Consider the following 16,329-nt stretch of genomic DNA (forward strand, 5'->3'; position numbering starts at 1 on the left):
TGGAAAATTGCAAATGTCACTCCACTCTTCATGAAGGGAGACAAGCAGAAGAAAAGAAACTATTGGCCAGTTAGTCAGACGTTACTGGTTGAAAATATGTTGGAGTCATTTGTTAAGGATGAGGTCTCAGGGTACTTGGAGGCACACAATAAAATATTCACATAGTCAGTATGGTTTCCTCAAGGGAAAATCTTGCCTGACAAACCTGTTGGAATTCTTTGAAAAATTAATAAGCAGGACAGACTAAGGAGAATCAGTCAACATTGTGCACTTGGATTTTCAGAGGCCTTTGACAAGGTGCTATACATGAAGATGCTTAACAAGTTATGAGCCCATGGTATTACAGGAACGATTCTAGCATGGATAAAGCAGTGGCTGATTGGATGAAGCAAAGTGTGGGAATAAAGGGAGCCTATTCTGGTGGGTGCTGGTGACTAGTGGTGTTCTTCTTATGTTATTTGTCAATGATTTGGATGATGGAATTGATGGCTTTGTTACAAAGTTTGCAGACAATATGACGATAGGTGAAGGGGCAGATAGTTTTGAGGAAGTAGAGAGACCACGGAAGGACTTAGACAGATTAGGAGAATGGGCAAAGAAATGGCAAATGGAATACAGTGTTGGGAAGTGTATGGTCATGCACTTTGATAGAAGAAAAGAAAGGGTTGACTAATTTCGAAACGGAGAGAAAATACAAAAAACTGAGGTGCAAAGGGACTAGGGAGTCCTGTGCTGGATTCCTTAAAGGTTAATTTGCAGGTTAAGTCGATAGTGAGGAAGGCAAATGTGATGTTAGCATTCATTTCAAGATGACTAGAACATAAAAGCAAGGATGTAAATTCAAAATGTTATAAGCACAGGTGAGGCCTCACTTGGAGTATTGTGAGCAGGTTTGGGTCTTTATCTTAGAAAGGATGTGCAGAAGCAGGAGAGGAGAGGGCAGGCTTGTCATCTGAAGAGTGTTTAATAATTTTGGTCCTGTATTCACTGGAATTCAGAAGAATGAAGGATGACCTCATTGAAACCTATCAAATGGTGAAAGGCCTTGATAGAATGGAGAGGGATGTGGTGGATGTTTCCTATGGTGGGAGTGTCTAAGACCAGAGGACATAGCCTCAGATTAGAGGGACATCTAATGGAGATGAAGAGGAATTTCTTTATCCAGAGAGTGGTGAATTCTTTGCCACAGGCAGCTCTGGAGACCAAGTGTCATTATATATATTTAAAGCAGAGGTTGATTGATTTTTGATTTGTCAGGGCATGAAGGGATACAGGGAGACTGGAGCTGAGAGGAAAATTGGATCAGCCATAATGAAATAGCAGAGCAGACTCGACGAGTCAAATGGCCTAATTCTGCTCCTATTTCTAAGAGTCTTATAGTCTAATCAAGAGCCTGTAAGTGTCTGCTTTAAATATACTCAGTGCCTTGGCCTCCACAGCCATCCATGACAATGAATACCACAGGTTCACCACCTTCCTGCTAAAACAATTCTTCCTCATCTCTGTACTAAAGGGATGTCTCTGTGAGTTAAAGCTGACTGCCCCACTATTGGGGAACATCCTCTCCATGTCCAATCCATCTTAGCCTTTCAATAATCAATAGGTTTCAGTGGTATCATTCCTTATTCTTCTAAACTCCAGTGAGTTGCCTCTGACAGTAGGTGGAGATTACATTTGACAGCATATAATTTGCAGCAGGTCAGAACTTTGCTGCTGTGTTATACTTTTCAGTAAAACCAGTTGACTTACCAGAGCCATTCCCATGCAGAGTACTGTGCACAGATGGTAAATTATATACATGTACTTCAAGCCTTGATCAAACTATCACAAGGCACGGGAAGTTTAATAATTTTCCGTCTGACTCTGTTAAAATTCCCAATAAAACAATTGTCTTTCAGATGAGATATTAAACAGATGCCTGTCTCTAATGGAAAGTTGGCTTTTATCCGAAGGAGACTAGAATATGAAGGGTTAGAGGTTAAGATGCAGTCTGGTTGAGTCCAGTCAGGAGAATTGTGTTCCGTTCTGGGCTCAGTACTCTGTATAGTTATATTCTTCTTAGAATTACTGTGGTTTGGAGTTACCAGCAGAATTCAGGTTCAGTGATGCCTTGATTTAAAAATCCTTGTTAGTGTTTTCAAATCCATCCACAATCTCATCTGTTGCTTTCTCTGTAATCTCTGCACACCATTCTAACAAGGGTAAAGGAACAGATGTGGAGGTGCATGTGAATAGTTCCTTGTAAGTGGTAGGTTGTGGAAGTAATTCAAAAGAAAAGCACTTGGGATCATGAAAGATGAAGTAATAATGACTTTAGTTAAAGCGCTGCTTCAGACATTACTTTCTTCAGTATGGATTCTATACTTAATTTTCTTAAGGTATAGCATGTAAGATCTTGACCCCAAACTCAACATCCTTCTCCCTCCATAAGATGCTGCGTTACCCTATGAGTTCCTCCAGCAGTTAGTATTTTTTTCCATGGAGCAATTAAAATCAGATTAAGTTTTTTTGTCACAAAAAATTTTGCAGATGCTGGAAATCTTGAATAACACACTCAAAATTCTGGAGGATCTCAGCAAGTTAGGCAGCACCAATGGAAGGGAATAAAAGATCAACATTTCTGGCTGAGACCCGTTATTAAGACTTCATTAGAGTCATAGAGTCACAGAAACAGGCCCTTTGGCCCATCTAGTCCATGCTGAACCATTTAAACTGCCTACCCCATTGGCCTGCACCAAGACCATAGCCCTCCATAGCCCTTCCATCCATTACATATCCAAATTTCTCTTAAACATTGAAATCAAAACTGCAAGCACCACTTCTTCTGGCAGCTCATTCCACACTTTTACCACCCTCCAAGTGAAGAAGTTTCCCCCTCATGTTCCCTTCAAACATTTCATCTTTCACCCTTAACCCATCAACTCTTGTTCTAGTCTCACGCAACCTCAGTGGAAAAAGCTTGCTTGCACTTACCAATCTATGCCTCTCATAATTTTGTGTACCCTGTCAAATCTCCCCTCAATCTTCTACGTACTAGAGAATAAAGTCTAGCTTATTCAATCTTTGCTTATAACTCAGGTCCCCCAGTCTCTGTACTTCATTGGTCAAAGCTGCAGATCTGCCTGCTCCATCAGGGGAACTACTAATGTCCCCACCATTAAGGACATCTTCAAAAAGGCGATAACTCATAAAAAATGCATCCAGCATAAGGACCTCCACCACCCAGGAATACCTTCTTCTCACTACTACCATCAGGGAGGAGGTAAGGGAGCCTGAAGTTACGCACTCAATGTTTTAGGAACAGCTTTCTCCCCTGGCATCAGATTTCTGAATGGTCCCTGAGCACTACCTCACTATTTGCACTATTTATTTATTTAATTATCTAATTGTAAATTATATATTGCACTGTACTGCTGTTGCCAAACGACAAATTTCACTCCCTATTTCAGGGACAATAAACCAAATTCAGATTCTAACCTTTCCTATTAAAATATCTCGGCCTGAAACATCAACTGTTATCTCCCTCTGTAGATGCTGCCTGACCTGCTGAGCTCCTCCAGCACTCTAAGCTTCTTTGTGTGATAGGTCATGAACGGTAATGCTTTGGGAGATGACCAGAAGGCCAAAACCCTACAAAGAAAGTAAAAGCTGAAATTAAATTAGCAGCAAGACAAAGATGACCAGTTCTCGTGAGTGAATTGTCCAAAGCCGACAGCTCATTGGAGATTTCATTCAACTTAATCTCCAGTCATGCGCTCATGCTTTGTAACGTGGAGGTCAGACATTGAGCTTGAGAAATGTAAGAAAGGAAGAGAGAAAGTTCCAAAATGTTGGCACCAATATGTAATGCCATGATGAGAAACCATTTGATTACCTTTGAGGATGGTGATGTTGATATGAGGGTAGACTTGAGGCATGGGGTAGGAAGGGCTATAACTGCCCTGGTGCGGGCTCGGTGACGGGTTGCCCTCTCCAGATGGAGGCATGGTGTACTCATGAGGATCACAACAGCGGATACACTTGTCCTGAGTCGACGCTCTCTCTGCATCAGGTTCACTGGATGGAGCCCCAGTCACTGGCGTCAGTAAAATGAAGACCAGGATGTGTCCCTGGAGCCTTCTAGTCACCATTACTGACTGTAAAACACAAAAAGAGATATCTTTTCCAAGAGCAAATGCCATAAAGTCATGGTGGGAGTAGATTAGGTGGACGGTCATTGTCTTTTCTTCAGGAAAGGGGAGCCTAAAACCAAAGGGTATAGGTTTAATTTGAGAGGGGAAATATTTGCAAAAGACCTGGTGGCATTTAAAAAGGATGTCTCTGTGGAGGTGCTGGAGTCAAATGTGATAGAGGCATTCACAGGGTCTTACAGGGGTACATGAATGTGTAGGAATTGTGAAGATCCGGACATTGTGCAGGGAGAAAGGATTAGTTCAATTGGGGATGACTTATTGAATTAGTTTGGCACAACTTTGTGGGCTGAAGGGCCTGTTCATGAACTGAACTGTTTTATATTCTATGACCTGAGTTTTGGGGAAAGTTTGAATAGGTTAGAACTTCATTCCCCAGAGCGTAGGAGAATAAGGGGAGACTTGATAAAGATATACAAAATTATGATGGGTAGAGATATGGTAAATGTGAGCAGGCCTTTCTCCACTGAGGATGGGTGAGACAAGAACTAGGGGGTTAAGGGTGAAAGGTGAAATATTTAAGGGAAACCTGAGGTGGAACTTCTTCACTCAGAAAATTGTGCGAGTGCAGAATGAGCTGCCAGTGGAAGTGGTAGATGTGGGTTTGATTGTGACACAAAGGAAGTTTGGATAAGTACATGGATGGGAGGGGTGAGGGGGGCTATGGGCCAAGTGCAGGACAATAGGATTAGGCAGAATAACAGTTCAGCACAGACTAGATGGGCTGAAAGGCCTGTTTCTGTGCTGTAGTGCTCTATAACCAGCTTGTAGATCGAAACACTGACTGCCTATTAAACAGAAAGATCAAATATTAAAATAGAGGTAAGGATAACACCTTTGCAAATTATCTATCTTCAGAAGGAAAATTTTCCTTTTGCACAGCCTCTCAATATGAGACACATCCCTACTGCTTATAACTTTCATGTGCTCTCTGCTTCTCTTCAAGCAAGCAGTGAGGTAGTAAATAATCCAGACCTTTGGATCAGGGAACTGCTAATTATCACAAGAATGAATGGGGAAGGAAGGAGAATGTGATTTATGACTGTGTCATGGAATCACATAAATACTGAGTTAGTGAGATCGGAAACATGGAGAACAAGCAGCAGGAAATGACCAACATCTATCTTCTATAACAAATCGCCTTAGTTTGTCTGTTAGAGTTATATCTGTATAGAGTTTTCGTAAAGGGACAGGTCATTTTAAGGATGGCCTGGCCTAACATGGAGCAGAGAACATATAACATAGAAAAGATAACATAAAGACAGGACACAGAACATGGAACATAGAACATAACACATTGATGGTGGAAATCAGGAGTACCACACACACAAAATGCTGGACAAGCTCAGTAGGTCAAGCAGCATCAAAGGAAATGAATATAGAGTCGATATTTCGAGCTAAGATCCTGAATCAGAAAGTCCCGATTATCTCGAAATATTGACTCTTCATTCCTCTCCATAGACGTTGCCTGACCTGATGTGTTCCCCAGCATTTTATGTATGTTACATAGAACTCAGACTGTACAGCAAAGAAACAGGCACTTTGGCCCACAATGTCAAACTGACCTTTTAAACTACTCCAAGATCAATCTTCCCTCCCACATAACTTTTTCCACACACTTAGTCCTCCGTTTTCCTCTTTTGCCCATGTGCCAATCTAGGAATCTCTTAAAAGAGTCTGTTATATCAGCACCTACCACAACCCTGGCAGTTAATTCAAGACATTTACCACCCTCTGTGTAAAAGAAAACTTATCTCTGACATGTCCCCTAAACTTCCCTCCACTCAGTTTAAAAGGATGTGTTCTGATATTAGCCATTGCCGTCCTGGGAATAAGGCTTCCACAAAATCTGTCAGGCTGATCAACAGCTCCACCTACAACACCACCACTACATCCACATCAGCAACTTTATCATAAGACCATAAGATATGGGAGCAGAATTAGATTATTTGGCCTATCAAGTTTGCTCCACCAGTTCATCATGGCTGATCCAATTTTCCTGTCTTCCCCAATCTCCTTTCTTCTTTCCATATCCCTTCATGCCCTGGCTAATCAAGAATCTATCAACCTCTGCCTTAAATATACCTAAAGACTCGGCCTCCACAGCTACCTGTGGCAGTGGATTCCACAGATTCACCACTCTCTGGCTAAAGAAATTCCTCCTCATCTCTGCTGTAAAAGGGCACCCCTCTATTCTGAGGCTGTGCCCTCTGGTCTTAGACTCTCCCACCACAGGAAACATCCTCTCCACATCCACTCTATCTGTGTCCTCTGGTCTTAGACTCTCCCACCACAGGAAACAACTTCTCTACATCCACTCTATCTGTGTCCTCAGGTCTTAGACTCCCCCACCATAGGAAACAACTTCTCCACATCCACTCTATCTGTGTCCTCTGGTCTTAGACTCTCCCACCATAGGAAACAACCTCTCCACATCCACTCTATCTGTGTCCTCTGGTCTTAGACTCTCCCACCATAGGAAACAACCTCTCCACATCCACTCTATCTGTGTCCTCTGGTCCTAGACTCCCCCACTATAGGAAACATCCTCTCCACATCCACTCTATCCGTGCCCTCTGGTCCTAGACTCCCCCACTATAGGAAACATCCTCTCCACATCCACTCTATCTGTGTCCTCTGGTCCTAGACTCCCCACCACAGGAAACAACTTCTCTACATCCACTCTATCTGTGTCCTCTGGTCCTAGACTCCCCACCACAGGAAACAACCTCTCTACATCCACTCTATCTGTGCCCTCTGGTCTTAGACTCTCCCACCACAGGAAACAACCTCTCCACATCCACTCTATCTGTGTCCTCTGGTCCTAGACTCCCGCACTATAGGAAACATCCTCTCCACATCCACTCTATCTGTGTCCTCTGGTCTTAGACTCTCCCACCACAGGAAACAACTTCTCTACATCCACTCTATCTGTGTCCTCAGGTCTTAGACTCCCCCACCATAGGAAACAACCTCTCCACATCCACTCTATCTGTGTCCTCTGGTCTTAGACTCTCCCACCACAGGAAACAACCTCTCTACATCCACTCTATCTGTGTCCTCTGGTCTTAGACTCTCCCACCATAGGAAACAACCTCTCCACATCCACTCTATCTGTGTCCTCTGGTCCTAGACTCCCCCACTATAGGAAACATCCTCTCCACATCCACTCTATCTGTGTCCTCTGGTCTTAGACTCCCCCACTATAGGAAACATCCTCTCCACATCCACTCTATCCGTGCCCTCTGGTCCTAGACTCCCCCACTATAGGAAACATCCTCTCCACATCCACTCTATCTGTGTCCTCTGGTCCTAGACTCCCCACCACAGGAAACAACCTCTCTACATCCACTCTATCTGTGTCCTCTGGTCCTAGACTCCCCACCACAGGAAACAACCTCTCTACATCCACTCTATCTGTGCCCTCTGGTCTTAGACTCTCCCACCACAGGAAACAACCTCTCCACATCCACTCTATCTGTGTTATCTGGTCCTAGACTCCCGCACTATAGGAAACATCCTCTCCACATCCACTCTATCTGTGCCCTCTGGTCTTAGACTCTCCCACCATGGGAAACAACCTCTCCACATCCACTCTATCTGTGTCCTCTGGTCTTAGACTCCCCCACCATAGGAAACAACTTCTCCACATCCAGTCTATCACGGCCTTTCACCATTCAATAGATTTCAATGAGGTCTCCCCTCATCCTTGTGAATTCTAATGAATACAAGCCCAGAGCCATTTTCTATCCTGGAATCATTTTCGTGAACCAGCTTTGAACCCTCTTCATTTTCAACACATCCTTTCTAAACTGCTCACAATACTCCAAGTAAGACCTCACTTTGTAAAGTTTCATTATAACATCCTTGTTTTTATATTCTAGTCCTCTTGAAACTAGAGCTAACATCATATTTGCCTTCCTCACCAAGACTCAACCTACAAACTAACATTTACTGCACAAAGACTCTCAAGTCCCATTGCACCTCAGTTTTTTTTGTATTCTTTCATTTAGAAAATAGTTAATTCCATTTCTTTGACCAAAGTGCATGACCATACATTTCCCGAAACTGTATTCCATCTATCATTTCTTTGCCCATTCTCCTAATCTGTCTAAGTCCCTCTGTAGTCTCTCTACTTTCTCAAAACTACCTGCCTCTTCACCTGTTTTCCTATCATCTGCAAACTTTGCAACAAAACAATCAATTCCATCATCCAAATCATTGACATATAATGTAAAAAGAATCAGTTCCAACACAGACTGCTTTAGAACACCACTAGATGCTGGCAGCCAACCAGAAAAGGCTCCTTTCATTTCCACTCTTTGCTTCCTGCCAATCATCCCTGCTACAGCATCCTCACATGTGGCACATTGCCAAATGTCTTAATCCAAGTATACAACATCAACCAATCCTCCTTAGTCCATCCTGCTTGTAATTCATTCAAAGAATTCTAACAGGTTTGTCAGACAAGATTTTCCCTAGAGGAAACCATGCTGACTATGACCTATCTTATCATGTCCTCCAAGTACCTTGAGACCTCAACCTTAATAATTGACTCCAACATCTTCCCGGCCACTGAGGTCAGACTAACTGGCCTATAGTTTCCTTTCTCTGCTTCTCTCCCTTCTTGAAAAGTGGAGTGACATTTGCAATTTTCCAGCCTTCCGGAATCATTCCAGAATCTAGTGATTCTTGAAAGATCATGACTAATGCCTCTGGATCACTTCCATCACCTCTTTCAGAACTCTGGGGTGTGCACCATCTGGTCCAAGTAACTTATCCACCTTCAGACCTCTCAGTTTCCCAAAATCCTGCTCTCCAGTAATGGTAACTTAACACACTTCATGACCCCTGACACCTGGGATTTCCACCATATTGCTAGTGTCTTCCACGGTGAAGGCTGATGCAAAATACTTATTCAGTTCATCCACCATTTTCTTGTCTTTCCATTACTACCTCTCCAGCATCGTTTTCCAATGGTCCAATATGCACTCTCACCTCTCTTTTACACTTTATGTATCTGTTGAAACTTTTGGTATCCTCTTTAATATTATTGGCTAGCTTATTTTCATATTCCATCTTTACCTTCTTAATGACTTTTTAGTTGCCTTCTATTGGTTTGTAAAAGCGTCCCAATCCTCTATTTTCCTACTAATCTTTGCTCTATTATTTGCCCTCTCTTTGGCTTTTATGTTGGCTTTGAGTTCTCTGTTAGCCATGGTTGTGTCACCTTGCCTTTAGAATGCTTCTTCCTCTTTGGGATGTATATATCCTGTGCCTTCTGAACTGCTTCCCGAACTTCCAGCCATTGCTGCTCTGCTGTCATCCCCGCCTGTGTTCTTTCCAATCAATTCTGGCCATGCCTTAGTAATTCCCTTTACTCCATTGTAATACTGATACATCTGACTTCAGCTTTTCCTTCTGAAATTCCAGCGTGAATTCGATCACAATACATTCACTTTCCCTAAGGGTACTTATACCTTAAGCTCTCTGATCAATTCCAGTTCATTGCACAACATCCAATCCAGAATAGCTGATCCCCTAGTGGGCTCAACCGCGAGCTGCCCTGAAAATCCATCCCATAGGCATTCTAGAAATTCCACCTCCTGGAACCCAGCACCAATCTGATTTTCCACATCTATCTGCATTTTGAAATCCCCCATGACTATTGTAAATTGTCCCTTTGGCATGCATTTTCTATCTCCATTTTAATCTGCAGACCACATCCTTACTACTGTTTGGAGGTCTGTATCTACAACATCCACCAGGGTCCTTTTACCCTTCCTCACAATGAACTCTACTTGCAAGAAACCTTTAGGGTGTTCTGCACAAGTCCCTTTGCATCTCAGATATTTGGATTTTCTCCCCATTTAGAAAATAATCTGCACATTTATTTCTTCTACCAAAGTTCATGGCCATGCATTTTCCAACATGTATTTCATTCGCCACTCTCTTGCCCATTCTCTTAATCTGTCTAAGTCCTTCTGCAGTCTACCTGTTCCCTCAACACTATCTGCTCCTCCACCAATCTTCATATCACCTGCAATCTTGGCAACAAACTCATCTATTCCATCATCTAAATCATTGACATACAGCGTAAGAAGAAATGGTCCCCACACCAACCTCTGCTGAGCATTACTAGTCACTGGCAGCCAACCAGAAAAGCACTATTTTATTAGTGCTCGCTGCCCACTCACTGCCTCCTACCAATCAGCCAATGTTCTAACCATGTCAGTAGCTTTTCTGTAATACCATGGGTTCTTATCTTGGTAAGCAGCCTCGTGTGTGGCACCTTGTCAAAGGCCTTTTGAAAGTCCAAAGATACAACATCCACTGCATCCCACTTATCCTATGTGTAATCTCCTCAAAGAATTCCAACAGGCTCATCAGACAAGATTTACCCTTAAAGAAACCATGTTGACTTTGTCCTATCTTGTCCTGTGTCACCAAGTTGTCCATAACCTCATCCTTAACAATAGACTCCAACATCTTCCCAACCACTGAGGTCAGGCTAACTGGTCTAGAATGTCCTTTCTGCTGCCTTCCTCCTTTCTTAAAGAGTGGAGTGACATTTGTAATTTTCCAGTTCTCTGGCACCATGCCAGAGTCCAATGATTTTTGAAAAATCATTAGTAATGCCTCCACAATCTCTACCGTTACCTCTTTCAGAACACTAGGGTGCAGTTCATCTGGCCTGGGAGACTTATGTACCCTTGTACATGCATCTCCTCCCTTGTAATGGTAACTACACTCACTTCTCTTTCCTCATACCATTCAACATCTGGCACATGATCAAGGTCACTTAGAACACATTTCTTCCCCATTCTGATGTTTGGTCTAAGCAACAATTGAAACTCTTGTCTGCATGCTTTTATGCACTTAGTTTAGTCTTAGTTGAACTGTAATTGCTCAACTAGTGATTCAGGTTCAATGTCAAAGTCAAAGTAATTTTATTATCAAAGTGTATATAATATATCACTGTTTTATCAACAACAGTTTAGCTAAGGCTTCTTTGTGCTACAATAGACTTTGATTTTACTTTGCTCCAACTGTGTACTTCCTTGTAAAAATTGTATCTAATTTATATTTATAAGTATCTTGTCAGTGCTGTTTACATTACAGTACCTGTGATGCTGTTGCAAGTAAGTTTTCCGTTGTATGGAGTACACGATTTTTTGCTTTTGCCTCTTCTGTCCAATGGGAGAGGGGTGAAGAAAGAAATGTCCAGGCTGGAGGGGTCCTTGCTGATATTAGGTTGTGTATCAACATATCTTGCAGCACTGGCTGCAATTCCATAGATATGTACACAATATGCACATAATGACTACTTGCAGGTATCTCACCATTTTGAAGTTACAGGAAGAATGTACAAATTCCTCACAGACAGCAGGGGGAATCGAACCTAGATTTTACAGCTGGCACTGTCAACTGCCAAGCCACTGTGCTGCCCCCTCTGTTTTTGTGATCTCAGGCGGGGATAAAGATAGGTGAAAACTCCCTTGATCATCCAAGGCAATAAGAGGCAACAGCTCGTTTTAGCATCACATCTAGTTCTTTCCACATTTGGGCAATTAGCCGAGGTCCTTGGGCTCTCATCTCTGAAGTGAGTCTTGAACATTGGAACTAAGTGAACTATGGATAAAGTCCAGCTATTTGCATTATAGATCTGAAATACCTACCTTCAGTGGAGAAAGCGTAAAGTTGACTGGTTAGGCCTTTGGGCCTACATTTTACAGCCTCTTCAGAATCAGATTCAGGCTTATTATCACTGAACACAGTACATCATGAAATCTGTTGTTTTATGGCAACAGTACAGTGCAAGACATAAAAAATTACTGTAAGTACAGAAGATAGATAGTGCAAAAGAGGAGTAACAAGGTGCTGCTCATGGGTTCACGGACTCTGCAGAAACCTGATGATGACAAGGAGGAAGAAGTTGTTCCTAAATCTCTGAGTGATGTCTTCAGGTTCCTGGACCTCACCCTGAAGGGCATGTCCTGGAGGGTGGCCGTCTTAGCGTTAGATGCTGAAGTCTTGAGGAACCACCTTTTTAAGATGTCATCGATGGCTGGGAGGCTTGTGCCCATGTTGTTCCATCCTACACATTGTAGCTGCCATAGCAGTTGGTGATGCAACAGTCAAACTGCTCTCTACTGTGTATCTGTAGATGTTTGTAAGAGTCTCTGGTGACATACCAATGCTCTTCAAACTCCTAATGAAGTAGAGTCACTGGCGTGATTGCATCATAGCGAGGGCCCGGAATGAATGTTCTGAGATCTAGGTGCCAGGGAACTTGAAGCTGCTCACCCTTTCCACTGCTGAGCCCTCAACGAGGACTGGTCTGTCTTCAACCGGCTTCCCCTTTCCTGAAGTCTCTTCATCACTCCATGCAAGTTGTGTGGTTCTTTTGTCTTGGACAAGTTTCCCACTGGCCTCAGCTGAACTAAACTGTACTGAGAGTTTGAGCCCATTTACAGATGTGCCTGTGACTCTGGATATGGGAATGCACACAAAGGCTGGGATTCTGCCGAGGGGCTGGATGGCGCCAACCTCTTAATGGGGCCCAGGAGAGTCTTCTGGCAAACTCTTCCTTCAGATGGAAAGTTCATCCAAGAAACTTCAACGCCCGTGTTTGGAGCTGTTGGTAGGATTGGGTTAGACAAAGAACACGGTCCTGCTATGCTTTCAGAGCAATCATAGAAAAGTGGGGCATGGATGGAGGCTATTTGACCCATCATGTTCATGCAAGCCAATACAGAGCTTAGGTTCATCCCAATAGTGCCCCGCGTACAGCCTGTCCAGTTTGTATACACCCCCTTGCTAATCTATCAAGGAATCAATGAATGAAACTCCCACCAGTGCTTTTAGGTGGAGGGCAGAGCAAACAGCTCCTAAAGTTTTCACTCCATTCATCTGTGTGATCTATGTAAGACTATAAAACACAGAAGTAGTATCGGGCCCTTTGGCCCATCGAGTCTGCTATCATTCAATCATGGCTGATTTATTTTCCCTCCTAATCCCATTCTCCTGCTTTCCACCTATAAACTTTAACACCTTTATGAATCAAGAACTATCACCCTCCGCTCCAGCGACTTGGTCTCCACACCCACCTGTGGCAATGAATTCCACAGATTCACTACCTTCTGACTGAAGAAATTCCTTCCCATCTCTGTTCTAAAGGGATGTTCTTCTATTCCAGGCGTTCCCAGCCTGGGACATATGAACTCCTTGCTTAATGGCATTGGTCCATGGCATAAAAACGGCTGGAAATGAACGGCTGTTCATCTGGTCCCAGACTTTCACACTATTAGAATCAAAATTTCCACACCCACTCTATCCAGGAATTTCAATATTCTGCAAGTTTCAATGAGATCCCCCTTCAGTCTTCTAAACCCTAGAACTCCTCATATGTTAACCCTTTCATTCCCAGAATCATTCTTGGAAACCTCCTCTGGACCTTTTCCAATGCCAGTGCATCCTTCTACACTTACACAATTTCCTGATTTTACAGGAAGAAGGAAATGTTTTAACTGACATTGAGTTAGGTCCTCCCACCCCCACACACACAATCCTGCACTGATTCAGCTGCCATCTTCAGATACAGTTTATAGACCTTTGTTTGATGTTAATGACAAGAAAATGATGAGTATAAGCATTGGGAGGCATAACACTTTGGTTAGGCAGCATTTGGAGTATTGTGGTCACCACATTACAGGAAGGATGTGGAGGCTTTGGAGAAGGTGCAGAAGGGCTCACCAAGATGCTGCCTGGATTCAAGTATTAGTTCTGAGGAGAGATTAGACAAACTTGGGTATTTTTCTCTGGAATGTTAGAAGCTCAGGAGAAATCTGACAGAAGTACAGGATATAACATTATGAGGGCTACACACTCAATCACCACTTTATTAGGTTGTAGTTGGGAGAAATGTATGTAATTCACAACTACCGACATTGAGTTGGTGTTTCACATCAAGAAGCTGGTCTGACCTAATGAAGTAATTACATAAAGAGTTTTTAACACACTTTGTGTTCAGATTCTGTGGTGTTCAATAAATGAGTCGCTATGGCTTTTCTGAAACATAAAATGCCTCCACTGTTTTATTTGTAAAAACCTACAGATACACTTGTATACCCACTTGTTAATGCAAATATTTAATCTGCCAATCATGTGGCAACAACTCAATACATAAGAGCATGCAGACACAGTCAAGTAGTTCAATTATTGTTCTTACAAGGATATTGCCAGATCTGAGTCATAAGGAAAGATTGAATAGGTTAGGACTGTATATTTTAGAACGTAGAAGATTGAGAGGAGATTTGATAGAGTTATACAAAATTATGAGGGATTTAGATAGGGTAAATGCAAGTAAATGCAAATCTTTTCCACTAAGTTTGAGTGGGACTACAACTAGAGGTCATTTGCTAAAGGTGAAAGGAGAAAAGTTTAAGTGGAACATGAGGGGAAGCTTTTTACGTCTGAAGGTTGTGAAAGTGTGGGACAAGCTGTCAGTGCAAGTGGTGCATGTGAGCACAATTTCAACACTTAAGCAAAGTTTGGTAGGGCTATGGAGGGCGATGGTCCCAATGTAGATGGATAGGAGTAGGCAGTTTAAATGGTTTTGGCATGGATTAGATGGACTGAAGGGCCTGCTTCTGTGCTGTACTTTTCTGTGACTCTACAACTCTATGACCAAACACCAGATTGGGGAAGAAATGTGATGTAACTGACTTTGACTGTGGAATGATTGTTGGTGCCAGATGGGGTGGTTTGAGTATCTCAGAAAATCCTGGGATTCTCACACACAACAGTCTCCAGAGTTTACAGAGAATAGTGTGAGAAATAGAAAACCATCCAGAGAATGGCTGTTCTGTGGGCAATATCGCCTTGTTAATGAGAGAGGTCAGAGGAGAATGGCCAGACTGGTTCAAGCTGACAGGAAGGTGAGAGTAACTCAGATAATCACTCATTACAACAGTGGTGTGCAGGAGAGCGTCTCTGAATCCACAACACATTGAACCTTGAAGTGGATGGGTTACAGCAGCAGAAAACCCCAAACACATCGAAATACAGTCAGTGGCCACTTTATCAGGTGCCTCCTGAGTGTAGATTGTAAGCAGCTTTCCCAGGTTGGAAATGTTAAATACTACAAGGCATAGGTTTAAGGTGAGAAGAGGAAGGTTTAGAAGAGATTTGTGAGGAAGATTTTAACACAGGGAGTGGCAGATATTTGGAACCCCCGGCGGTGAAGTGAGGGAAGCTGATTTGATGCTTAAGAGGCATTTAGACAGACACACAAAGGGTATAGAAGGATGAGACTAGTGAAACTTGGCATCATGGTCAATGCAGACATGATGGACCAAGGTGACTGTTCCCAGGCTGTGAAATGACCTGTTAACTACTAGTCATTACTTCCAAGTTCCCCTTAAATTTCCCCCCTCTGCCACTATTCCACCCCCTCCAGTAACACCCCGAACGGTCCTTGCCTAACAGTTCTCTTTGCCCCTGGATTCCTTCCCCTGAGATGTGAGAAAACATGCAACCCCAGAACCTTCAAAATCTCCCTTACCCTCCCTTGGCCCTCAGCCACAAGTGAGAGTCTCGCGAGTATCGGGAGTGAGGCACGATCAGCTGCTCAAGATGGATTAATAGTCAAACAGACTTACCGGCTGAGATTCTCAGAAGCAAATCTTCGAGCACAGGCAGAGAAAAAAGTCTTAGGAGTAAAAAAGTTTTACCACTCTATTTTCTCCTGGTTGTGTTGTTCTAATTTGAAGAGCTAAATTAATTTTTTAACCCTTTGTCTTGGTTCCTTGTTTTCTGTCTTCTGTCCTTTTGTTGTATTGTTCATATAAGAGCTACTGAAATTTCACAGAATACTTCAAGGAATCTGAAGTCATTAGTGAAACTTGGCAGTTGTTCCCAGCTCACTCTAATCCTGCTCTACAGAATGCTATCTGAATACCTTTGCTTCCCTCCCTCCCACTCTCTCGTTTCTACCTCTTTCTCTCCTCTCGCTCCTGCAAATGCCCTCTTGGTCTCTTTCCCCAGAGTCTAAATGTCTCAACAGGCTGTGCTAAACAGCAGGGATTAGTTTGGTTGACAGAGAAAGAGAGAAGGAGAGAGAGAGAGAGAGAGAGAG

The 16,329-nt window shown here is 42.9% G+C and overlaps 1 protein-coding gene across 3 annotated transcripts in view; it reads right to left on the bottom strand.

Annotated features, from left to right (window-relative positions):
• LOC140719254 (complement C1q tumor necrosis factor-related protein 1-like) overlaps window positions 1–16,329 on the bottom strand; it is a 58,313-nt gene that overhangs the window by 11,166 nt on the left and 30,818 nt on the right. For 2 of the 3 annotated variants that reach the window (XM_073033741.1, XM_073033739.1), the window contains one exon: window positions 3,875–4,136. In XM_073033741.1, the coding sequence (XP_072889842.1) occupies window positions 3,875–4,130 (256 nt within the window). In that variant the 5' untranslated portion in view covers window positions 4,131–4,136. Of the gene's footprint in view, window positions 1–3,874; window positions 4,137–15,853; window positions 16,257–16,329 lie in introns of those variants that run through there. The other variant, XM_073033740.1, reaches the window with a different exon arrangement.

Source organism: Hemitrygon akajei, chromosome 31 (genome assembly GCF_048418815.1).
Source record: "Hemitrygon akajei chromosome 31, sHemAka1.3, whole genome shotgun sequence".
Taxonomy (NCBI): domain Eukaryota; kingdom Metazoa; phylum Chordata; class Chondrichthyes; order Myliobatiformes; family Dasyatidae; genus Hemitrygon; species Hemitrygon akajei.